Source organism: Leucoraja erinacea, chromosome 4, assembly GCF_028641065.1.
Source record: "Leucoraja erinacea ecotype New England chromosome 4, Leri_hhj_1, whole genome shotgun sequence".
Classification (NCBI taxonomy): Eukaryota; Metazoa; Chordata; class Chondrichthyes; order Rajiformes; family Rajidae; genus Leucoraja; species Leucoraja erinaceus.
Genome location: NC_073380.1, coordinates 29,675,463 through 29,701,429, shown reverse-complemented (window position 1 = coordinate 29,701,429; position 25,967 = coordinate 29,675,463). Strand labels below are relative to the sequence as shown.

General features: G+C 42.8%; 1 protein-coding gene across 12 annotated transcripts in view; it reads right to left on the bottom strand.

Moving 5' to 3' along the window:
* The window catches only part of LOC129696231 (receptor-type tyrosine-protein phosphatase mu-like), a 905,597-nt gene that overhangs the window by 563,462 nt on the left and 316,168 nt on the right, over positions 1–25,967 (bottom strand). For all 12 annotated transcript variants that reach the window (XM_055633926.1, XM_055633914.1, XM_055633916.1 and 9 more), the window contains exon 4: positions 14,770–14,848. In XM_055633926.1, the coding sequence (XP_055489901.1) occupies positions 14,770–14,848 (79 nt within the window). The remainder of the gene's footprint in view (positions 1–14,769; positions 14,849–25,967) is intronic.

Here is a 25,967-nt window from a genome sequence, read left to right as displayed (position 1 = left end):
GGGAGCTCTAGAGCTGCTGCCCCTCTCCTGCCTGGCATTACAATAAAGAAGCCTTGCTTTACTGACATGTTTTCTGGTTGTCTATGGAAGATGCAAACCACTGGTTAGCCGCAAAAACAGGATGGTCAGGTTACAGTTTGCCAAGAAGTACTTAAAAGAACAACCACAGTTCTGGAAAAAGTTCTTGTGGACAGATGAGATGAAGATTAACATATCAGATTGATGGCAAGAGCAAAGTATGGAGGAGAGAAGGAACTGCCCAAGATCCAAAGCATATCACGTCATCTGTGAAACACGATAGTAGCGAAAAGCAGGCCGACAGTTATGGCCTTGGCATTTATGGTTCCTGAAGGTACTGGCTCACTTATCTTCATTAATGATACAACTGCTGATGGTAGTAGCATAATGAATTCTGAAGTGCATAGACGCATTCTATCTGCTCAATTTCAAACAAATGCTTCAAAACTCATTGGCTGGCGGTTCATTCTATAGCAAGACATTGATCGCAAACATATTGCTAAGGCAACATAGGAGTTTTTCAAAGCTAAAAAATGGTCAATTCTTGAGTGGCCAAGTCAATCCCCTGATCTGAAACCAATTGAGTATATCTTTTATATGCTAAAGAAAAAACTGAAGGGACTAGCCCCCAAAACAAGCATAAGCTAAAGATGGCCGCATACAGGCCTGGCAGAGCATCACCCAGCAACTGGTGATGTCCATGAATTGCAGACTTCAAGCCGTCGTTACATGCAAAGGATATAATAATAATAATAATAATATTTATTTATATAGCACTTTTCAACAAAACCAGTATTTGAACCAAAGTGCTTTACAGAGATTGATTAAATTAATTGAACAGATCAATGCAATAAATCCATACAAATCAAAAAAGAGAAAAAAGAGAATAAGAAAAAAGACACAGAAACAGTACACTATAGAAATCAACATGAAACGTCCCCCCACAGCAGAATTCACTGTGAGGGAAGGCACCAAAAATATCCAGTTCTCCCCCTCATAGTCCACCCGAGGTCGGGGGCCTATATCTGGCCTCCTCAGCCAACCCGGTGTCTTCAGGCCCTCCTGCCGCGAAGCTGGATCATCGGCGTCGGTGAACATCCATCAGCGGCCTGGACTGAAGCGGCCGCTTTCCGACGCGAAGACTGCAACGACCAAAGTTCACAGGCCGCGCCGGCCGAACCCCCGACTCTGGCGATCTCGGATCCCAGGCTCCGCGGTGCTGTCGACGGTCACAGTGCCCCGGAGCTTACCGCAAGGCGACCCGGTAAGGCATCGCCCGCTCCTTGTAGGTGTCCCAGCATCTACACCGCCGTCGAAGCTGCAGTCCCCGCAGGAAACGCCGCTCCAGCGCTGCTCCAGTTCGTTCGTAGGCCGCACAGAGAGGACGAAGATGCGGTTCGGAGAAAAACCGCACCTCCGACCAGGTAGGACTGGGGTTAAAAATAATTTCCCCCTTCCCCTCCCCCCCCCACCACATAAAAGAAGAACTCCCAGAAACACCTCATATTAACAGGACTAAAAATAAAAATAAATAAGGGTGAAAGGACGGACTGCAGGAGGAGCAGCCATACACAACGGTGCATCACCCCCGCAGTCCGCTATCTTGATATGCAACAAAATACTAAACATGACTATGTTCCTTTCAATTACATTACTGTGTCTCAAACACTATGGTGCCCCGAAATGGGTGTGTGTGTGTGTGTGTGTGTGTGTGTGTGTGTGTGTGTGTGTGTGTGGGTGTGTGTGTGTGTGTGTGTGTGTGTGTGTGTGTGTGTGTGTGTGTGTGTGTGTGTGTGTGTGTGTGTGGGTGCACTTTAGCCCCATGTAATTTTTTTTCTTATACAAATCTCAAATTGTGGAGTACAGAGGCAAATAAGTAAATGATGGGTCTTTGGCCCAAAATTATGGAGGGAACTGTACATATAAATGCCACGTTGATTTTGAACACACCACCATGCACATGTACTCAATGTCTGAGAGCATTGCCCTCAGCCTCCCAGACATGAATTAATGCTCACTTCTGAGATAAACAATGAAACCATTCATTATATAATAAAACACAGAAAATGCAGTCTAAGCTAAGCGAAACAGCTGCTGATTATACAGAAGGCTGTTTTACACAATGCTTTCAATGCTGAAAGTATCATCCAGTCCAACTAACTCAAAAATGAGCTGAGATATGCGGCAATGGAGCTTACTCAGAATTTGCATTGAAGTTAGGTTAGCATTAGCATTTATTTCAAGAGGGCTTATGTACAAAAACAGGGATGTAATGCTGAGGCTCTATAAGGCACTGGTCAAGCCGCATTTGGAACGCTGTGAGCAATTTTAGGCACCATATCTGAAGAATTATGTGGTGTCTCTGGAGATGGTCCAGAGGAGGTTTACAAGAATGCTCAGGGATAGAAAATAGGTACAGGAGTAGGCCATTCGGCCCTTCGAGCCAGCAGGTTAACATCTGATGATGGTTTGATGGCACTGGGCCTATACTAACTAGAGTTTAGAAGAATTACGGGGGATTTCATTGAAACGTACAGAATAGTGAAAGGGTTGGATAGAGTGGATATGGAGAGGTTGTTTCCACTAGTTGGAGAGTCTAGGACTAGAGGTCATAGCCTCAGAATTAAAGGATATTCTTTTAGGAAGGAGATGAGGAGGAATTTCTTTAGTCAGAAGATGGTGAATCTGTGGAATTCTTTGCCACAGAAGGCTGTGGAGGCAAAGTCAGTGGATATATTTAAGGCAGAGAGATAGATTCTTGATTAGTACGGATGTCAGGGAAGGCAGGAGAATGGGGTTAGGAGGGAGAGATAGATTAGCCATGATTGAATGGTGGAGTAGATGATGGGCCAAATGGCCTAATTCTACTACTATCACTTATGATCATACAATACAGAATGTGGGTGGATGATAAAAAGCATTTTGCTGATGTCCAGCAAGATTACTCCCTTGTCCACCCTCACTCTCATACATTCACCTATTGAGTGTGTACGTTCAAATGTCAGACTGGTTTGTTCTTTGAGTGGGATGTGATGCAAAGATAGGGATGGTTTTAGGTTTAGATTTAGGTTTAGGGTTATTATTGTCATGTGTACAGAGGTACGGTGAAAAGCTTTGTTCTGCATGTTATCCAAACATATTAGATATACTATACATGAATATAAAGAAGATTCATATTTTAAAAGTTAGTTTGAGGAAGGGCCCTGACCTGAAATGTCACCTGTTCATTCCCTCCCTGCCTGACCTGTTGAGTTCCTCCAGGACTTTAACTTTAAAAGTAGAATTGAATATATTTCTGTATTTATTACAGGTTTTACAGAGTACTATGTGATCCGCTGAGTTCCTCCATGACTTTAATTCCATTAGAAAAGTTAAAGTTGAGTCATATACACACACGCACACACAATACAAAATGCTGGAGTAAGTCAGTGGGACAGGCAGCACCCCTGGAGAGAAGGAACGGGTGACGTTTCGGGTCAAGACCCTTCTTCAGACTGATCTTATTAAAAACAAAGTTAAGATGTGAGCAGTGTTTTGAAGGGCAGAGGATTAAGATTGCAGACAGTTAAGTTAGTGGGAAAACTCGAAATATCATAAAATCACGTGTAGAAAGGAACTGTTTATGTTTCTATGTTTCTAACTGCAGATGCTGGTTTGTGTTGCTGCAAGTTAGAATTTCATTATTCTGTTTCGGGGCATATGACAATAAAACACTCTTGACTTTTGAATGAAGCAACCAGAGGCTGACTCACAAATATGCCAAAGATGGGTAAGTTGGGGTCCGAAGAAGGCAGCAAACAGGTATAGGAAGGGAATGAGTGGGTGAAGGTCTAAACAAATAGAGGAATGCACAATTGTTCATGCCAGCAGGAAAAGTATAAAAAGGTGCATATTAGCTAAATGATGAAAAAATGACAGTTTTGAGATGAAGAGCATTCTGGATGCCCTTCTGCTCGATTTACAAAAGTTCAGTCATCAGGTCCAGCTAGTAATTAGGAAAGCTCATGGAATATTATTTTCTATTATTAGTGGAATGAAATATAAAATCAGGACAGTTATGCTTCCATTAAATGGGTCATTGCTGAGACCACATCTGTCGGATTGTACAGAGTATTGATTAGAAAATATATAAATAATTTGACAACAGTTCAGATATGGTTTACTAGTCTGGTATATGGAGTGGGTGGGTGATCGTACGGAGATAGATTGGACAGACTAAACTTGTGTCCACAGGGCGGCACAGTGGTGCAGCGGTAGAGTTACTGCCTTACAGCTCCAGAGACCCAGGTTCAATCCTGTTTACGGGTGCTGACTGTACGCAGTTTGCACATTCTCCCTGTGATCGCATGGGTTTTCGCCAGGTGTTCCAGTTTTCTCCCACACTCCAAAGATGTACAGGTTTGTAGGTTAGTTGGCTTCTGTACAAATTGTAAATTGCCCCTAGTGTGTAGGATAGTGCAAGTGTACGGATGATCGCTGGTTGGCAAGGACTCGATTGGTCAAAGGGCCTGTTTCCATGCTTTATCTCTAAACTAAACTAAAAGATTGAAATATGTTGACAGCAATTCAGATATGGTTCAATAGTCTGGAATGGATGGGTTATTGAATGAAGAAAGATTGGACACTCAACTTGTATCCACATTACCTTTGAAGAGTGGGATGAGATGACTAAAACATATGTTGAGGGGACAGAGTAGAAAATGAGAAAAAAAAATCTATTTTTTTGGAAGCATCTAGAACTAAGTATGGTGTTTAAAAATAAGGGATAAGAAATTTAAGATATAGATGAGGTGACATCTTCGCTCTCGAAGAAATTAGCTTTTGTAACTCTCTTCCTCAAAGGGCAGTGAAATTAAGCAGTCGTTCCAGGTGTGACAGAGGTTCACCTGCACCTCCTCCAACCTCATCTATTGCATCTGCTGCTCTAGATGTCAGCTGTTCTACATCGGTGAGACCAAGCGTAGGCTTGGCGATCGCTTCACCGAACACCTCCACTCGGTTCGCAATAACCAACCTGATCTCCCGGTGGCCCAGCACTTCAACTCCCCCTCAAATTCTGAATCCGATCTTTCTGTCCTGGGCCTCCTCCATGGCCAGAGTGAGGACCACCGGAAATTGGAGGAGCAGCACCTCATATTTCACTTGGGCAGTTTGTACCCCAGTGGTATGAACATTGACTTCTCTAATTTCAGGTCTCCTCCCCTTCCCAGCTCTCCCTCAGCCCCCTGGTTCCTCCTCGTCCTCTCTTCTTTCCCCCCCCCCACATCAGTCTGAAGAACATTTTCGGCCCGAAACGTTGCCTATTTATTTCGCTCCACATATGCTGCTGCACCCGCTGAGTTTCTCCAGCATTTTTGTCTACCTTAGATTTTCCAGCATCTGCAGTTCCTTCTTAAACAATATGAAGATATAGTTGAAAGATGGGAAAGCAGAGTTGAGTTTCTGATCGGACCTGCTGTGATCTTAATGACTGGCAGATGAGCTTGAGGGACTGAGTAGCCTACTCCTGCTGCTAATTTATGTGATTGATTGCTGAGCTGAATAGCAAATTACTGCCCTCGAATGAGTGCTTTATTGGGAGGAGTGATGGACGGAAAGACTACCAAAATCTCTGGATAGAAGGAAAGGCTGATGTTTCGGGTGGAGACGCTTCTTCAGACCTGAAGAAGGCTTTCGACCAGGAACATCACCCATTCCTTCTATCCACAGACATTGCCTGTCTCTCTGAGTTACTCCAGCATTTTGCATCTATCTTCGGTGTAAACCAGCATCTGCAGTTCCTTCCTACACAGAAAGACTGCCAGCTTAGCTGAGAAATAAACAGAAAAGAGAGATGGGCAACAATTTTGATAAGAGAACAAGACTGAAACCTTTATCAGATCAGGAATGAGAAATGACAGCTCATGTTGAAGAATGCATGAAAATAAGACATTCTGAAGGCAGACTAAAGACATGAAATAGGAACTAAAAGACTCAGGCTCACAACAAAATGTGTAAAAAAAAAGCTCAGAAGAAAGGTCGATAAACCATACTAAGACAAGTATTAAGGTAAATCTATCGCAGTTCCACACCATAGTTAGTGTATGTTGGAAGATTTTTCACTGCTGATGTGCAGTCTGGCAGAATTTATTCTTGTATGCAATCATAATTCATGTTCTATTGAGCTATTGTATTAGTGCATTAACGGTGCTCAGTTGCAGAAAATAGGGATGAAATGTGCCGAGTTGGCAGTTTTGTAGCACTCATCATCAGAAACCTGTGAATTGGTTGAGTGCTTTGTTTATGCTTAAAATAGAGAGCTTTCACTTTATTGAAATTGCCTGCATCTTGTATCAAATCCCATAACCTCAACTACACCATGGGGCCATCACCACAGTGCATATTTGTACACTTTCTGAGAGTGTGGATAAATACTGTAAAAGGCCATCATCTGTCACGAGGCATTACATTCAGGTATTGTTCCACCATTGCATTCCTGAACACGGCTGATAAATCAAGTTATTATTGCAGTTCCTGCTTCATATGCATTGGCAAAGACCTTCCCAGCATCTTGCTCACTCCTAAAACAAAGCGAAGGTGTCAGCTGTAAACATTTATTAGCCCAAGATGGGTTTTTTACAGATACACTGTTGACACCATTATGGATTATTAATTTGTTGTGTGTTTGTTCTATACGTTACTCCTGGCAGTCTGGCAGCAAATTTCATTCAACTGGGAATGGTTTGCAGGCAGACTTTTTAACAACACTTAGGCTGAGAGGTTCTGTTCAATGGGTAAATGGTGGAGAGGCAACAGCATTGATTGTGGGACCTTGCTATAAAGAGTTGGTTGGGAGATCTACACCATGTGTGGTATGGGTCCTTACTAGTGTGTCAGTCTACAAGCCACAGCAATGTCATTCGGTGTGTAGCCTAAAGGCCCGTTGATTAAATAGCCAGATAAGAGAGAATTTAACACAAAGTGACAAATAATTATATTTCTTTAGACTATAGAGATACAGCGTGAAAACAGGCCCTTCAGCCCAAGCAAACAAGTATTCACCCCATACACTAGCACTTATCTACACACTGGACAATTTACAATTTTTACCGAAGCCCATTAACTTACAAACCTGTACGTCTTGTGGGAGAAAACCTGAGCACCCGGGGAAAACCCACATGGTCACAAGCTCATGACAGACAGGAACCATAGGATCAAACCCGGGTCTCTGATGCTGTAAGGCCGCTACTCTTCCAATGCACCACCATGCCGCCTACAATATAATTCACAAGGTGGCTGAAGAGAGGCAAAATAAATAAATGATGTAATTTTAAAAGAGGTTTCATTTTTCATATAATTCCATCGAGATTGTTCTTGACCAATTACTGGAAAAGCTTTTGAAAATCTTGAAATGGGACACCAATTTTCAAAGGGATTCAGTGTAAGGCAGAAAATAATTCAGTTAGCAGTTAGATGGTGCCAAGCCTGGATGCAGAGTTTATTTGAATTGGGGTTTATTTTTGTAACAGGTCCAAATTCAAGTGTGCTTGTGAATTCTTGGCAAGATGATATGGCTCAGATGAGGCTTAGACCATCATTAGTAGGCAGGAGATGCTTCAGCCTTCATTTACTATGGATCATTCAACTCCCACAATCCAAAAATCATTTCTTATCTGCATTTTTCACCCTCATTTATTCCACCTCCGAGAACCTCTCCTCTCCATCTTGAAACCTGCTGATGTGTTTCAGAAGAATGGCTGTAAAATCAACACCAAGGCTGCATTGCCTACGAGAAGTCGAGCGTTTAACTTAATGGAGCTGGGCTTTCTACACAGTCGAATGCATTTCCACTAGTGTCAGCCTCAGGACTGAGTAAATTGTCCACAGATTGCAACAGGCTTGCTACAATTTAAAGCGTCGCAGATGAGGATGCCAGATAAGTGTCAGCGTAGCATGACATTCGCATCATTGTAAAGAATGAACTTGCCCTTGCTGACCAAGATGCCCTATCCATGCTGAGTCCTCGGTTGAGGGGTTTGACTGACAAATAGGTCGGTCCTATACTAAATGCAGTGAGATGATTCTATTGAACGTACAATTTGGACGGATGGGGGGATGATAAAGGAAAAGGGATTTAAGCTAAATGGATGCTTTCCCTACTGAGGTTATGTACAAGTAGGAGATAGAGTATCAGAATAAAGTAATGCTCAGTTAGGACATGGAGGAAAAGGAATAGATAGAAATAGAATGGGAAAGGAACAAAATGTTCATAAGTTATAGGAGCAGAATTAGGCCATTCAGCCCATCAGTTGGAATGATAGACAGGAATGAAAAGGCCAAGATAGAGTGGATGTGGAGAGGATGTTTCCAATAGTGGGAGAGTCTAGGACCAGAGGGTGCAGCTTCAGAATATATTCAAAAACATTTAGAATGAAGGTCGAATTTTTTTCGCCAGAAGGTGGGTAGTCAGTGGAAATGTCCCACAGGTGGCAGTGGAGGCCAAGGCATTGGGTATTTTTAAAGTGGAAATTGATAGGGTATTGATTAGTAAGGGCACTACAGGTTGCAGGTAGAAGGCAGGAAAATGGGGTTGAAAGGGAAAAATAGATCACCCATGACCAAATGGCGGAAACGACGCAATGGGCCAAATGATGCTCCTATGTCTTATGAACATGAATTTCTTCCATCAGCAGTGATTGGAATTCCCCCCACTACCAAGAGGCAGAATCATTGAATATGTGCAGACGTGAAATAGAGATTTGTGTTGTGAGGCTCCATCAAGAATGTGGGGCTGAGGCCAAGATCAGGTCAACCATGATTTAACTGAATGGCAAAGAAGGCTCAAAGCAGCCATATGGCCTGTTGCTACTCCTGGTCCTTATGGTCTTATAGATGCTTGAGTTCTCCACGACCGCTTCACAGGTTAATTGAAGTGTTGAATGAATACTGTCTATAAGATATAGTAGTATTGCTCCTCTCAGGCCCAGGCACAAAGGAACTGGAAAAGACCATTCTATTCTGGTGTCTGATCTACAATTCAGCAGGATCATGTTCATTTTTGACCAAAGTCCATACATCTGCCTTTCCCCTTATAGAACATAGAATATACAACGGTGCAGCACAAGGAATAGGGAATACTGGTGTCCATTATTATCGATCATCCACTATAACCGAGTAAAGTATTATCATTGTAGAAGTAGTAGAAACAAACAATTGCAGTTGCTGGTTAATATACAAAACGACGCAAAGTGCTTGAGCAATTTAGCGGGTCAGGCAGAACCTGGGGGACAAGGATGGGTGATGTTTTGGCTGGAGACCCTTCTTCAGACTCTCGGTCTGGTACTGGGCCTGGAATCCAGGTGAGTTGACAGCCCCGGTGAGCTGGTAGCGGGGAGAGGCGAGGATTGGTGGTGTTGATGGCCGTGGTCCGCGGGTGGCCGGAGCTCAGGTAAGGATTGTCTGTGGCGGCAGCAGGCGTGGCCTTGAAATGGCCCAGGAAGCTGTGTGGGCAGGGGGTGGTGGCAGTAAGTCGGGTCTGAAATCGACTGGGGAGGCGGTGTCAGCCGGGAGTGGCATTAGTACATCCGTAGGTTATAACCAAAATCCGTTAAAACAAGCATTAACTATACACCTTCAGTAATGATAAATACAATAATAAATATGGAAAGTGCAAAACAGAGGAACTTCCTCCACCCTAATCGCTTTACCAGTGCCACAGTTCTCCCCATTGTTTCTCTTGAGATCGCACCTTCTCTTGCCAGCAATGGACCTACCAGACACTACCCTGCTTGAGGTCATTTGTGGCTGGCCCTCACATGTTCACAAGTTATAGGAGTAGAATTAGGCCATTTGGCCCATTGAGTCTACTCCTCCATTCAATCATGGCGGATCTCTGCCTTCAAATCCCATTTTCCAGCCTTCTCCCCATAACCCTTGACACCTGTTGTAATCAAGAATTTGTCTCTCTGCCTTAAAAATATACAATGACAGCCTCCACAACCCGCTGTGGCAATGAGTTCCACAGATTAATTACCCTCTGACTAAATATGCTCCTTCTCATCTCCTTTCTAAAAGAGCGCCCTTTAATTCTGAGGCTATGACCTCGGGTCCTAGACTCTCCCACCAATTGAAACATCCTTCCCACATCCACTCTATGCAGGCCTTTCACTATTCTGTACATTTAAATGAGGTTCCCCCCTCAACCTTCTAAATTTCTGGAATCATTCTTGTAAGAATCAGCCCTCATCGGCCCTGGGCTTTTCTCGCCTCCAGCTCTTCACCTTCCCACCCCCCCCCCCCCCCCCCCCCCCCCCCCCCCCCCCCCCCCCACCTCCCACCCCATCCCTTACATTCAGCCTGAAGAAAGCCCTCAAACCGAAACGTCACCCATCCTTTTTCTTCAGAGATGCTGCCTGACCAGCTGAGTTACTTCTGCACTTTGGGGTGGATGGTGGCGCAGAGGTAGAGTTGCTGCTTTACAGAGGTCAGACTGATTCACAATCACTCTGAAGAGATGTACCAACCCAAAATGTCGCCTGTCCGTGCTCTCTGGAGATGCTGCCTGACCTGCTGGGTTATTGTAGTGCAGCAGTTCCAGAGACACAAGTTAATGTCTGCAATAAGGTAGAGGTGAATCAGACTGTCCCCAAACTATTGGAGGGACTGTTGAGAAACTTGATAACAGAAGGGAAGAAGCTGTTCCCGAGTCTGGTAGTGCGCACTTTCAAGCACCTGTATATTCTGCCTGGAAGATACATTTGTGGAAAATGTTGTCTGATGTGGCAGCACGGTGGTGCAGCGATAGAGTTGCTGTCTTACAGCGCTTGCAGCACCGGAGACTCGGGTTCGATCCCGACTACAGGTGCAGTCTGCAGTACGGAGTTTGTACATTCTCCCTGTGACCGCGTGGGTTTTCTCCGAGATCTTCAGTTTCCTCCCACACTCCAAAGACCTACAGGCTTGGAGGTTAATTGGCTTGGTACAAATGTAAATTGTCCCTTGTTTTTCAGGGTAGTGTTAATGTATGGGGATTGTTCATCGGTGCGGACTCGGTTGGCCGAAGGGCCTGTTTCCACATTGTATCTCTAAACTAAACTAAACAAAATAAGTGAAATGGTATAAATCGAGAGAGCTGGGCAAAGTGCACTCTGGATATTTCAGCACAATATATTTCTGTGCACAGAGTATGATATGCTCTATGTTCCAGTGAAAAACAGCTCCATAAATCAAAGGTGTACACATCAAAGAATCGATGGTGTTGTGGCAAAAATTTGTAAATCAAGAGTTTGTAAATTGAGAATGCAGGGATTCTGATACAGAAATGGTATAAAACCTGCCTTCGTGATCCCACTCTCCCAATTCCAATACAACCTTGCTAGACTGGGAGAAAGATATTCTATTACACCTAATTTTCATGTCAGCTAGCCTGTCTCCGGAGAATGACCAGGCAATCATTCAATGATACAGGAATGTTAGCATTATTTTCAACCAGGTAAAGATTGTCACCAGGAAGCGAAAAAAATACTTTGCAAATGTCCAAAATAATGATCGGACCACAACATTAATTTGAATGGAATACTACATCCATTAAATATCATCACTTCAAACATATGATTTGTCCTTTACAGTCTTTTACTATACTCAATCAAAGTCCATTACCTCCATAACTCTGAGAGTTGCCTGTGAATGTATATTCCATGTTATAACAGCTCTATGGGTTAAGTATGGCTTGGTTTAAAACAAGAATGACTTCAATCCTGAAACTACAATCCGTTTGAATGACACTCGAGTGCACAATTCTAATTATGAAAACTGCAGAATGTGCTGGAGCAACTCCAGAGACCAGACAGCATCTGAGTTAATAGGAACTGAGCTAATATTTCAGGCCAATGACGTTTAATCATAAAACCTATTTCATTGTTATCTACTTTTATTTCAGATTTTATATTTTTCATTAATAATGGAAACGTTGTGACTGCAATAGTTTAGTTTAGTTGAATTTAATTTAGTTTAGTTCAGTTTAATTCAGCTTAGAAATACAGTGTGGAAACAGGCCCTTTGGCTCACCCAGTCCAGTAGTTCTATATCCTGAACACTGAGGGCAATCTACAAAGGCCAATTAACTCACAGACCTGCATGTTTTTGGAATGCGAGAGGAAACTGAAGCACCCAAAGAATACCCACGTGGTCACAAGGGGAAACTACAAAATCTGCACAGACATCACCCATATTCAGGATACAACCCGGGTGTCTGGCGATGTGAGGTAGCAGTGCTACTGCTGTGCAACTGTGCTGCCCTACTTAATATATTGAAAAACATAGTGTAGCACAGGAACGTGCTTTATGGCCCACGATGTTTGTGCCCAAGACATGGGCAGTGTGAAGATTCTGCTGAGAAGTGATTCTAATCATGTACAGTCTTTTTCGTTGACTGGATAACACGCAACAAAAAGCATTTCACTGTACCTCAGTATGTGTGACAATAATAAACTAAACTAAACTAAACTATACCTTGGTCCAAATTAAGAAAAAGCACCAGAAAAATGATCATTTCTTAAGCACTGCCTGAGCGATGTGCTAATTGACAAACAGTCAAGCAGGTACAGCAGGCAATGAAGAAAGCTAATGGCATGTTGGCCTTCGTTGCGAGAGTTTAGAAGCAAGGAGGTCCTACTGCAGTTGTACAGGGCTCTGGTGAGACCACACCTGGAGTATTGTGTGCAGTTTTGGTCTCCTAACTTGAGGAAGGACATTATTGCTATTGAGGGAGTGCAGCTTAGGTTCACCAGGTTAATTCTCAGGATGACGGAACTGACATATGATGAAAGAATGGGTCGACTGGACGTATTCACTGGAATTTAGATGGATGAGAGGGAATCTTACAGAAACATACAACATTTTTTAAGGATTAGACAGGCTAGATGCAGGAAATATATTCCCGATATTAGGGGAGTCCTGAACCAGGGGTCACAGTTTAAGAATAAGGGGTAGGGCATTTAGGACTGAGATGAGGAAAATCTTTTTCACACTGAGAGTTGTGAATCTGTGGAATTCTCTGCCACAGAAGGCAATGGGGGGGGGCAATACACTGGATGGTTTCAAGAGAATGTTAGATTTAGCTCTTAGGGCTAAAGGAATCAAGGGATATAGGGAGAAAGCAGGAATGGGGTACTCATTTTGGATGATCAGCCATGATCATATTGAATGGCAGTGCTGGCTCTAAGGGCTGAATGGCCTACTCCTGCACCTTTATTCTATGTTTCTATGTCAATAAGATCAGAGAGTTGAATGTGTGGATCACAAACTGGGTTGGGTTGGCTGTCCCTTACACACTGGCATCCGTGGTGAGGAAAGTGAAAACTCTTTTTTAGTAAATGGGGTTCACTTGGGTTGTCCTAAAACCAATGCCCCACAATTGAATAAGAAGGGGTGTCGGTAAAACTTTGAACTGAATATAGTCGGAGCTGGTTTTGGTGAGCAGATATTTTGAATGTTATATAAAACGAGTAGGTGATTTAGTTCAATCTGAAAAACGGGTCCAAGATCCAAAGTACAAACTACCAAATTATGTGGCGTGAGCTGGCTGTTGTAGACTGGGAAACTACAATACCTGAGCAATATTTAAATAATGAATGCATAGTTTATATGTAATACATACATATATCCCTTCAAGGTAAAAAAATAACAACTGGAAAAACAGACCAACCATGTCTATCAAGTTAATGAGAGATTTGGATACGAGCATAAGGTTTATAATGTCACTTATAAAAGCAATGGGAATGATCAGAATTCTGTAAAAAGGAGGAGAGAAAGCAGGCAAAGTGGGGTTAAGATCAGCCATAATTGAATGGCGGTGTAGACTCATTGGGCTGAATGCCCAATTCTGATCCTATGACTTATGAGGAACAAGAACTTGTTCAGGAAGACACATGAAGTCAATGAGAATAATCTAAAATGAAACATAAAAACAAATTGCCAAAGCTTCAATGAAGATGTAGAAAGTAAAATGTCAACAAAATTAGTGTGTCCCTTCCTGACTGAGACTGGGGAGATTATATTGAGGAATAAGGAAATGGCAGAGAAATTAAATAAATATTTTTTTTGAATGTTGACAGAAGAAGACGAGAAAACTTCCTGGAAATAGTGGAGAACAGCAGATGTTTGGAAAGAATTAAAAGCTGAAAGAAAAGAACGGACTGAAAGTTGAAAAATGGCCAAAAGCTGATAACTTGCATCTCTAAGTTCTAAGATAGCTATAGAGATGGAGGATGACATATTTTGACCAGCTGACATCTTTTAAAATTCCATCCATTCAACAATGATCCACAGAGACTGGAAGGTAGAACATATAACACAAAGACAGACACAAAGTGCTGGAGCAACTCAGCGGGTCAGACAGCATCTCTGCAGAAAAGAAACAGGTGAGGTTTTGGGTCAGAACTCTTCTTCAGACATCTGAGGAATGGTTCCGACCTGAAATGTCACCTATTCCTTTTCTCCAGAGATGCTGCCTGACCCGCTGAACTGCTCCAGCAGTGTGTCTCTCTTCGATATAAACCAGCATCTGGAAGTTCCTTCCTCCAGAAATAGTAAGACTACTGTTTGAGGAAAGAGGGAGAGTGCAAATAGGTATCCACAGACTATTTAGCCTGAATCTTCAGTTCAGAAAGTGCAACAAGGCTTCAGAAGATAATAATAGTTGGATAAAATCAACACAATCTCTTCTCATCTCTACGTGCTGAATGTGGACAAAGTAATCTGTTTGTTACTTACTGCATGGGTGTCCTTGGATTTTCACTTCATCGATGGCAATATACCCAGGCTGACCTGATGTGACTGCTTCAAATACAACCTACAAGAAATGAAATACTTTTTTCAATAAATCTTGGTACCACAAGTGTGAAAAATGCTACTCTGCATTCATAGAGCTGCAAAGCCGATAGAGATAGTAAAATCCACTCACTCACGATTATGAAGTATCAATAATAATAAAATATTGTTTACTCTGCATTTATTGAATTGAATACATTTTATTAGCCAAATATGTATACATACAAGGAATGTGCCTTGGTGCTTTGCTCGCAAGTAACAATATGATATACAGTAGACAATTAAAAATAAAACATTATAATTTATACATGTGAAGAATTAAATAAAATACCAGAGCTAAAGGAGGCTACATACTTTTGGCTGTTGAGTAGAGCTACTGCTCGTGGATAAAAACTGTTTTTATGTCTGGCTGTGGCAGCTTTTTACAATCCATAGTCGCCTTCCAGAGGGAAGTGCTTAAAAGAGTTTGTGGCTAGGGAGAAATGATCGTACCCTCTCGCTTCCTGGCCCTTGCAGTGTACAGTCTGCATCAATAGCCCCCAGCCAGTCCCACTCACTCCCAATGTCTGCTGGAAAAATATCTCAACAGCGGTAGAGTTGCTGCTGTACAGTGCAAGAGACCCGGGTTTAATCCTGACAATGGGTGCTGTCTGTAAGGAGTTTGTACGTTCTCCCCGTGACTAACTGGGTTTCCCATGAGTGCTCCAGTTTCCTCTACACTCCAAAGATGTACAGGTTTGTAGGTTTCGGTAAAAATTGTGGATTGTCCCTAGTGTGTAGAATAGTGTTAGTGTCGTCAAATTGAGATTATTATCAAATTCACAGATACGGTGAGGCACAGGTACAATGACAGGTACATGGACTCAGATAATACACAAAAACTTAAATTATACATAATTACACATAAACTCAACAAGACAGGGAAAAGAAAAAGATTGTGTCAAAAACAAGCTATTACGGCAAAAAACTCGAAGCAAGTCCATGGTAGTGCCATAGGTGGTCCATAGTGTTCTGATGCTGAAGTAGGATTACGATTGTGCAGATTGGTTCAAGATCACTGGGTGACGCCAGAAATGACTGCCTCACCAACAGTCTGTCTGACCCTTATTTGTTTTTTTTGTATGTGTTAAACGTATGTTTTTAGCATTCTTTAGCTTGTTTTAAGTGGGGGAGGGATGTAATCTCTTACCTCGACGGAGATGCAATTTTTTTTCCAAATCGTATCTCCGTCCGCACTGCGGCCTAACATCGAGGAGTTGGCGGCCTTTGCTGGAGACTAACTTCGGGAGCTCCAACCATGGGAGCCTGCGGTCTAACATCGTGGAGCTCGCAATCTCTTTGCCAGGGATTGACCTCTCAACTCCAACCGCGAGAGCCTGTGGACTTTAGCATCATGGAACTTACGGTCTCTGGTTAGAAACTGACTTTGAGAGCTCCAAGCCGCAGGAGCTTTGATGCAGGGACTTCGATCGTCGCCTACGGAACTTCAAACGCCCCAACTGTGGGAGCTTCAAAAGCCCCGATGCGGGAGCTTCAAACACCCTGACGCAGGGACTTCGAGCGCCTCGATGCGGGGGCTTTGAACGCCGACTGCGGAGCTTCAATCACCCCGACTGCGAATGGTTCGAATGCCCCCACCGTGAGAGAAAAATGAGGGAAGAAGATTAGACTTTGTTGCCTTCCATCACAGTGAGGAATGTGGGGAATCCGCTACGGTGGGTGTTTATGTTAATTTTTACATAGTTGTGTGTCTTGGTGCTTTTTTATTAGTATAGCTGTATGGTAATATGAATATCATTGCACCTTATTTGGCAATAAAAGACCTTTGAAGAACCAGATGATTGTCGGAAATAAGCCTTTCCTTAACCTGGCGGTGTGGGACTTGAGGCTTCTGTACCTCCTGCCCGATGGTAGCAGTGAAAGGAAGGTATGCACCCAGATGGTGGGGTTCCTTAATGATTGATGCTGCTTTCTTAAGGCATCAACTCTTGTAGATGCTTTGGATGGCGGGGAGGTCAATGATGGCCTGGGCTGTCCACCATTTCCTGCAGCCTCTTGCATTCCTGTGTGTTGGAATTGTTGTACCACACCATGATGCGACCAGTCAGGATACTTTCTACAATACAACTGGAGAGGTTGGTCAGAGTATACGGAGACATGCCGAATATCTTTAAACTTCAAAGAAGTGGAGGCCCTGGCACACCATCTTCATGATTGCATCTATGTGCAGGCTCCACCACAGGTCAACTTCATGCTCAGGAATTTGAAAATGCTAACTCTATACCACCAACAGCCCGATGAAAATTGGCATGTGGTCTCCTGCTTTCCCCTTTCTGAAGTCAGTGATTAGTTTGTTGGTTTTGTTGAGCGAGAGGTTGCTGTCGCACCACCACTCAACCAGGTGTTCCTTCTCTCTCCTATACGCTGACTCATCACCAGGGCAGCAGAGTGGCGCAGCGGTAGAGTTGCTGCCTTATAGCGCCAGAGACCCAGGTTCGATCCTGACTATGGGTGCTTATCTGTGGAGGGATTTGTACATTCTCCCCGTGACCTGCGTGGGTTACCTCTGGGAGCTCCAGTTTCCTCCCCCACTCCAAAGGCATACAGGTTTGCAGGTTATTAGGCTTGGTAAAATTGTAAATTGTCCCTAGTGTGTGTGGGATAGTGTTAGGTTGTGGGATTCGCTGGTCGGCGTGGAATCGGTGGGCTGATGGGTCTGTTTCCGCACTGCATCTCTAAACTAAACTAAATTAAACTAAACTAAATCAACCATAATTCAGCCAACATTGGTCCCAGAATCGTAGATTCATAGAGTGATACAGCACGGAAACAGACCCTTCAGCCCAACTTGCCCATGCCTCATATACACTAGTCCCACCTGACAGCATTTGGTCCATATCCCTCTAAATCTTTCTTATCCATGTACCTGTCCAAATGCCTTTAAAATGTTGTCATAGTAACTGCCTCACCTCCCTCCATACACCAGTGGTGTCATTGATGTATTTGTAGATGGCATTGGATCTGTTCTCAGCCATATGGTTATGGGTGTAAAGAGGGCTGAGCATGCAACCTTGAAGTTCACCTTAAATGTTGGTCAGTGAGGAGGAGCTGATTACCGAAGAGCAACAACACCTGAGATGTGGAATGTGGGGTAACAAACAATCTATTAGAGGTACTCAGCAGATCAAGCGATAACTGAATGGAAAGGAATGGTTGGCGTTTTGGGATGAATCGCTGCTGGTCTGGAAGTGCAGAGTGGAGATAGCTAGTAAAAAGAGGAGAGGGAGAAAGGCGAGTCGAAAGTGAGAGAAGATTGGTGGAGGGGTGAAGGATGACGGGCATATGGAGATGTGTAAGTACCTTTCGTTTTTTGAAGGAACTGTGTAATGGGCTGTATCTGGGTAACATGACAGATATGTGCATCCTCTGGGATCAATGTTGAATGAAGTGTGGCATATAGAAAAAACCTCATTCATTCAAATTAGTGAGATGACACATGCATGCCAGCTGCCCTGGAGATGTACAAACCTAGGTTATTGAATCAGAATTTAAGACGAGATACATCGCATTCACTGACATCTTTGTCAATGAGTTTGCTTTACTTTGCATTGACAATTATGATTGATATGGCAAATATACATGTATTCAGATGCTACCACGCAAATCTCATTTCTCACACCTAGAATGAAAACTTTCAAAATTCACGGAGCAAAACGCACAGGGTCTCTTGCCCAGAGTATGGAAATCGAGAAGGTGAAGGGGGAAAGATTCAATAGGAATCTGAGGGGTAACTTTTTCACAGAAAGTGTGGTGTGTGTATGCGGCAAGTTGTCAGAGGAGGTAGTTGAAGCAGGGACTATTGCAAAAATTTAAGAACCAATTAGACAGGAAATGGATAGGATAGGTTTAGAGAGATTTGGGCCAAAGGCAGTCAGCTGGGATTAGTACAGATGGGAAATATTGGTTGGTGTGGGGAAGTTGGGCCGAAGGGCCTGTTTCCACACTGTATATGACTCCAAAAACAGCCTGGACCCCTCATCATGATCAGTGTTTCTGTGTGACCACCGGGCAAGAATTGATTGAGCTCAATTGTGATTTGAGTATAAGAGCAGGGAGGTTCTACTGCAGTTGTACAGGATCTTGGTGAGACCACACCTGGAGTATTGCGTACAGTTTTGGTCTCCTAACCTGAGGAAAGACATTCTTGCCATAGAGGGAGTACAGAGAAGGTTCACCAGACTGATTCCTGGGATGTCAAGACTTTCATATGAAGAAAGACTGGATAGACTCGGCTTGTACTCGCTAGAATTTAGGAGATTGAGGGGGGATCTTATAGAAACTTACAAAATTCTTAAGGGGTTGGACAGGCTAGATGCAGGAAGATTGTTCCCGATGTAGGGGAAGTCCAGAACAAGGGGTCACAGTTTAAGGATAAGGGGGAAATCTTTTAGGATCGAGATGAGAAAAACATTTTTCACACAGAGAGTGGTGAATCTGTGGAATTCTCTGCCACAGAAGGTAGTTGAGGCCAGTTCATTGGCTATATTTAAGAGGGAGTTAGATGTGGCCCTTGTGGCTAAAGGGATCAGGGGGTTTGGAGAGAAGGCAGGTACAGGATACAGAGTTGGATGATCAGCCATGATCATACTGATCATATTGAATCCCGGTGCAGGCTCGAAGGGCCGAATGACCTACTCCTGCACCTATTTTCTATGTTTCTATGTGACATCCCCATGATCAAAAACTATCATGGCATCGCCAAGATGGAATGCTGGGGGCACCTGTAAAGAGCCTTAAACGTGGCTTTTACTGGATGGCAGGGGGCTTTAAAGGAGATAAAACCTTGAAAATATGCAAATCTGGCTGCCACTCGCCTAACACCCACTTTTCTCTCACTCTCCAAAATGCTTAGATTACGTCCTGTTAAGAAGAAATAGAAGGACCCCAGGGTCTTTTGAGCCAATTCTGATAAAGTCATTGTCACACACCGTGGAAACAGGCCCTTCGGCCCAACTTGCCCCACACCAACCAACATGCCCCATCTACACTAATCCCACCTGCCTGCATTTGGCACATATCCCTCTAAACCTATCCTATCCATGTACCAGAATAAACGTTTTTTTTTCATGTTGAGATAGTACCTGCCTCAACTACCTCCTCTGGCTGCTCGTTCCATTCACTCACCACCCTTGGTGTGAAAAACACTGATTCCAAGGATGCCTCAGATTTCTATTAAATTTGTCCCCTTCACCTTAAACCTATACCTCTGGCTCTCAATGATTTACTCTTGGCAAGAGACTACAACAAGATCATGACTGCCAGGTTCCATACTTCTCTGATCTACTTCAATCCTACAATTGCAGGCTCGAATATACTCAATGGATAAGCTCCTTGGGGTCAGAGAGTTCTACAGGTTTGTGAACCCTGGCACAAAGAAATGTATTCTCCTAAACAGCCAACCCTTACCCAGGGATAATGCTCCAGTCACAGGAAGAGCCCCTTGGCATTCACCCTCTCAATCTTATAAATCTCAGTAAGATCACCTCTCATTCCCTTCAGCTCTTAATACCAGGGATCTCCACTCCACTGACTTCGAGAGCAAGCATAGCCTTCTTTAGTAGAACCAAAATGTACACTGTTCAAATCCATTTAATGAAATTAGAAAACATTGGTTCCAAAAAAAAGCAGCAAGTCCAGAATCATTTGATGCAAAATCCAGGCGGCACAGTGTTGCAGCTGTTTGTGTGGACTTTGCATGCTTGTCCTGTGATTGCATGAGTTTCTTCCATGTGCCCCAGTTCCTCCCACATCCCAAGGACGGGCGGGTTTATAGCTAAATTGACCTCTGTAAATTGCCCCAAGTGTGTGGGGAGTGGATGAAAACAGGATAATATAGAACTGGTGATTGATGGTTGACCTGGACTCTGTCAGCCATGGGATTGTTTCCTTGCTGTATCTCAGAACTAAATTATACTAAATTTACAATTGGACTGGTTGAACCAGAGGGTAATTTTCATCAGCATCACCTGGTCAGTAACTGGAATAAATAGCTCAGCACCCATTTGATTTTCATCCCAATGAAAATGGAAACTATTTGCCATTATTGTGCAATTGTAAATTTGTTTATTGCACTCGTTCTTTAATGACATTGCCATATGTCTTGGTTGCATTAGGGACTTTGTTTTGTATCATACGGGTGTTTCATTTATTGGACTTTTTATGTTTGTTTATTATGTTAACTATAGAGTACACAAGTTTACAAACCTGTTGTGTTGCTGCATGTAAGAATGTCATTGTTCCGTTTTGGTACATATGACAATTAAACACTGTTGACTCTCAACAATGTTCTGACATAAGGTAATTCACATGAAAGGCTAACCCTGTCTCTGTCTCTAATTTTGTTGTTGCTATAAAACCCCACGTAGGAGAGGTAAACCCTACAGGGCATCGGCAGTGTGAAAGCATCAAGAAATGGTGCTAAAGGATAGAAGAAGCACAACACCCAAAGCTCCGTGTCAAGCCCCTTCGCAGCCACCTATGAGAGCAGGAGCAGAAGAAAGTCGTTCTCGATCTCAAGGGGCTGCCGTCTGAGATGCAAACAGAACAGTATTCAACAGAGATAATTTTACAACCACGACAGCAGCCAGTGGATGAAATAATGGAATTTAAAAAAACAGAAAATACTGAAAATACTCTGGAAGAGTAGCATCTGCAGAGTGAGAAATCTTTCAGGTCAATGACCTTTCAGCAAAACCAGGAGAAGTTGAATCATTGAACCAGAGACCAGGTGCGATCCTGACTACGGATTCTTGTCTGTACGGAGTTTGTACGTTCTCCCCGTGACCTGCGTGGGTTTTCTCCAGGATCTCCGGTTTCCTCCCACACTCCAAAGACAAACAGGTTTGTAGTTTAATTGGTTTGATACAATTAAAACATTTTCCCTCGTGTGTGTTGGATAGTGTGTAAGTGTGCGGGGATCACTGTTTGGTGTGGACTCGGTGGTCCAAAGGTCTTGTTTCCGCACTGTATCTATAAACTAAACGGAATAATGACAGATACACAATGGAAACAGGCCCTTCAGCCCACTGAGTTCGGACCGATCATCGATTTTTCCACTTTTGTTTCTGCTCTCTGCACATTAGAGGCAATTTTCAGAGGACAAATAACCTACAAACCCTCACACCTTTGCGATGTGGGAGGAAACCCAAGCACTGGGAGGAACCCACGCTGTCTCTGACTGTGAGGCAGCAGCTCTACCTGCTGCACCACTGTGCCCTCCCTCGTTTAGGGACCTATAAGTTTTAACTGAGGCTGAAGCATGAGCAGAAAGTCAAAACTAAAAAAGCCTTAAGAATATGATTATTTAAGAAGAAGGTGGCTAATAAATTGGGAATTAAAGCTTGATAAACTGTATCCACTGGTGGAGCTGATAAAGGACTGAGAGCGTATGAGCCAAAAGCCTCCTATCTGATTATTGTGGCTGAGACAGGTAGCTGCTGATATCAATACAGAAATCAGGCTCTGCAGTAACACGGCCCACAGCTTCTACTTCCCAATTATATCAGTCACCTGAAGCTGTGCAACAAAATGTATGACTTTTGCAGAGAGCACTGCACCTGCTAAAGAGCAAACTCTACCCTTAGGTGCTGGTTCAATTAACCTGCAGTTTGATCTAGCATTGTAATGAATGAGTAATTTACAAGGTTGACACCTTGAATCTCATTTCAGATTCAAGGAAACTGCCAAGTGAAGCGGCTAGTGAATACTGCGGTAATTTTCACAGAACGATCACAGCTTGGAAGGAGGCCATTTGGCCCATGGCACCGTACTGATTCCATATAAGAGAAATTTAGTTAGTCCCATCTTCCACCCTCACCCCATTGCCTTGTAAATTCATTCCTTTCAGATACCCTCCCTCCACCCTGTGATCGTGCAATTCCATCCAACCATTCGTTGTGCAAAACAGATCAAATAAATCACACGACTTTTGCTCTTTTGATGATCACCTTCATTATTTGTGTCCTTGCCATCACACAGACCAGACTTCCCCGCATCGACTCCATCTACACTGCACACTGCCTCAGGAAAGCAGCCAACATAATTAAGGAGACACAAGTAACAACAGAGGGCGGCGGGGAATAGATAGAGTTAATGCACACAATCTTTTACACAGAGTACGGGAATCAAGAACCAGAGGACAAAGGTGAAATATGAGGGGAGAAATTTCACAGGACCCACAGGGCCAACTTTTTCCACACAGAGGCTCGTGGGAATATGGAACAAGCTGCCAGAGAAGGTAGTTAAGACAAGTACTAGAACGACATTTAAAATAAATTTGGACAGGTACATGGATAGGAAAGGTTTAGCTGTACATAGGTCAAACACAGTCAGGTGGACTAACATAGAATGGGGCATCTTCGTAGGCCTGGCGTTAGGCTGAATGGCCTGTTTTCGTGCTGTATGACTATATGAACAAGAGATGCTGGTTTAGAAAATAAGACACAAGGTGCTGGAGTAATTCAGCAGGTCAGACAGCATCTCAGAAGAGCATAGATAGGTGATGTTTTGAGTCGGGATCCTTCTACAGACTGCATTAGTCCAAGGGTTCCAACCGGAAACATTACCTATCCATGTTCTCCCAAGATGCTGCCTGACCCACTCAGTTACTCCAGCACTTTGTCTCTTTTTTTTAAACATAATCAAGAGAAATTTGTTACCAAGCAATTGACATTTATCCAAGTTTTGCTGCATACCTAACTTCAAATGTGCAGAGCTTTCTCCATTTGGATAGACATGTGACAGTGCTACCATCCAAATCTTACTTGACATTTTGTTTAAATTAAGATTTATCACTTTGTCTCCTCACTTCCTTCCTTATTAACTTCCCACCCCATTCTCTGAGCTGGGTTAAACCTGGGATTGGATTTTAATGTTAAGAGCCTGTCCCACTTGGGCTAAGCATTTGCGCTTAATTTACGCTATATAATTCACGCGTCAGGACGTGCGACACGTGCTTCGTGCCGCGCACGTGATGCACGGCACCCCAGGATTTTTCTTCGCGCGCCATCTGCGTGACGCACAAATGACGTCCAAGTGGGACAAGCCCTTTAATTGGTTGATTAGATTACCATCAAAACAAGGCTCAACCATGGGACAAACAAGAGGTCCAAATGATAATGATGTGAGGGTATGTTTAGGTTTATTATTCACATGCATACCGAAGAACAGTGAAAAGCTTTGTCTTGCATGCCATCCAATTAATCAGATATCATACTTAAATACAATCAAGCCAGCCTCAGGTACATAAGCAGAAGGGAAAGATACAGAGCAAAGGAATATAGTTATCACCATTGTAGTGTTACAGTTCCAGACACTAAGTCCAATGTCTGCAATGGGGTAGAGGATAAAATAGATTGTAGCCTAGTTTATCGAAGGACCATTCAGAAACCCGATAACAGAAGGAAAAAAATTGTTTCTGAGTCTTGTGATGTGCACTTTCAATCTTCTGTATTTTGTGACTATTGGGAGCAGACCTAGCAATGGTACAAAATTTTGAGATTTAAAAAAATCAAGGCAATTTATCCCATCAGATAGAGCATAACAATAAAAGGAATAGTTAGCCATTTTCATACTCGGAAATTAGCATCTTGTTCCCTATTGATTTTCAATGGACATTACAAAAAAGCTGTGATCTTGGATAGTCAAAAGCCCATTTCTTAAGGAAAGATTAACATTTTTAAATAGCCTAAGTGTCCAAAGATTATTCACAAATAATTCACAATATAACATGATTTTTATATCTAATTTACATTAATTTACAGGCCAAATGGAAGGAATTTAGTGTTCAATTGCTGTAAATAAATGCCCATTTAAATCGGCTTTCCAGTGGGTCATGTGAACGCGCTGGTTTAGAACGTTGACATCGCGCTGGATTTGTGCCCTCAAATGCCGAGAAAAATACTGCAGGATATAAAAAGCCCAAAATGAACTACTCGCTATAGATAATTTGATATACAGGGCCCCATTTAATGTAAAAATAAGGTACATACCTTTAATTGAACTACTCGCTATAGATAATTTGATATACAGGATTATATATATGCCCCATTTAATGTAAAAATAAGGTACATACCTTTAATTGTTTGCTTTATAAAACCCTGGGGCTGCGAGAGGTTGCGGAATGAGACAGTAATTTTAAAATTATTATAACTATTATTCGAGGCCTATAAAACTAATAATACCTTTTGTGACCGGGTCTTGCAACGATTTTTCGTTAATGATTTATTAGGCTGAACATCTGCGATTAGAACAGCCTAGTAAAAATCGCGTTTTAAACCCGCCCCCTCCAAACAGCGCCAAAATCGCGGACATTGCTGAGGGCAGATTCCCAATGACGATTCAGGTAGGTTTTGTAACATACCTACCTGGATGGGACAAGTCTTTGATTATCTAGTCTGCTCTCCTGAGGCATGATGAAGTGTAGATGGAGACAATGGTGGGGGACAATGGTGTGTGAGATGCACTGGGCAAGTACAATAGGTAGTGCGAAGGGAAAGATACAGAGTGCAGAATATAGTTTTGTTTAGAGATACAGTGTGCAAACAGGCTCTTCCGCCCACCGAGTTCATGCTGACCAACAATCCCGTTTTTTTTCCTATAAACTAGGGACAATTTATAGAAGCCAATTAACCAACAAACCTGCACGTCTTTGGAATGTGGGAGGAACTCTAGAGTACCTGGAGAAAACCCACGTAGTTTTCAGGGTGAACGTATAAACTCTGTACAGTCAACTATGCTGTTGCGGTAGTTCTCAGCATTGTAGTGAAGTCCCTGACTGAATGGACACTGGAGGCTTAGACCAGTGGTTCCCAACCTTTTTTAGCTCATGGCCCCCTTGGGATCTTTTAATTTTTTCTGTGCCCCCCCACACCCCCGACATTATTAGTAGAAAAAAAGTACTTCAATATTATACCTTTCATAAAAATATCAGTGTCTATTAATTGCACATATATTCTCTTTTATTCTATTCCACAAACATCAAAAATATTTTGTTTGTTCAATAAAACAACCATTTATAATCATACATTAAAAATATATTTCAACTACATAGATTTAAATTTATTACAACAGAATTTAGGAGG